Source organism: Apis dorsata, unplaced genomic scaffold (genome assembly GCF_000469605.1).
Source record: "Apis dorsata unplaced genomic scaffold, Apis dorsata 1.3 scaffold_1054, whole genome shotgun sequence".
NCBI lineage: Eukaryota > Metazoa > Arthropoda > Insecta > Hymenoptera > Apidae > Apis > Apis dorsata.
In genome coordinates, this window is record NW_006264152.1 from 36,698 (window position 1) to 37,408 (window position 711).

Below are 711 nucleotides of genomic sequence, written 5' to 3' on the forward strand. Positions count from 1 at the left end.
TGCAAGATTACTTTCCATATGGCATTTCATAAAAATTTTTAATTTCAATATTGAATGAGAGAATTGTTTACCTGGGTCTTGTATTTGATGAAGTATACTTCTGGTTTGCTCGGTTGAGTAGGAGCAATTGTGGGCAAAGTGATTTCTGGCGCTTCTTCTGGCTTTTTAACCAACACGTAAATCAATGTCTTCTGTTCATCTTGTTGAGGAAGAGCAGGAATAACAGGAGCAGTGGGAGTTGGTGGTGTAGGTGCTTTGATGAATATAATCTTATAATGTTTCTGAGGTGGTGGAGGTGGTGCAATAGGTCTGGTTGGTCTGTCTTCTGGGGCTTCTGGTGGTGGCACATGCACGTAAATGTGTTTCTGAATCAGAGAACCACCTCCAAAGCCACCACCTCCTCCAATGCCTCCACCAAAACCTCCACCGCCACCGCCACCGATGCCACCTCCGAAGCCACCACCGAAACCTCCACCGAATCCACCACCGAGTCCACCGCCAAGTCCACCGCCCAATCCACTGCCTAGTCCACCGCCGATTCCACCGCCATGTCCACCTCCAAGTCCACCGCCTAATCCACCACCTAATCCTCCACCGATTCCAGTAGTTCCACCTCCTGGTGTTCCATAAGAGGAGCTGGGCTGAGAGTAAGAATAACCGGCTTCTGGCCGCGCCATCGCTGAAGCGGCGAGCACCACGATCTAGAAAAAA

General features: G+C 49.5%; 1 protein-coding gene across 1 annotated transcript in view; it reads right to left on the reverse strand.

Moving 5' to 3' along the window:
• Nucleotides 1-6: 6 nt before the first annotated feature.
• LOC102677232 (glycine, alanine and asparagine-rich protein-like) overlaps nucleotides 7-711 on the reverse strand; it is a 2,710-nt gene continuing 2,005 nt past the window's right edge. The window contains exon 2 of the mRNA XM_031514531.1: nucleotides 7-701. Within this exon, the coding sequence (XP_031370391.1) occupies nucleotides 45-701 (657 nt within the window). The 3' untranslated portion in view covers nucleotides 7-44. The remainder of the gene's footprint in view (nucleotides 702-711) is intronic.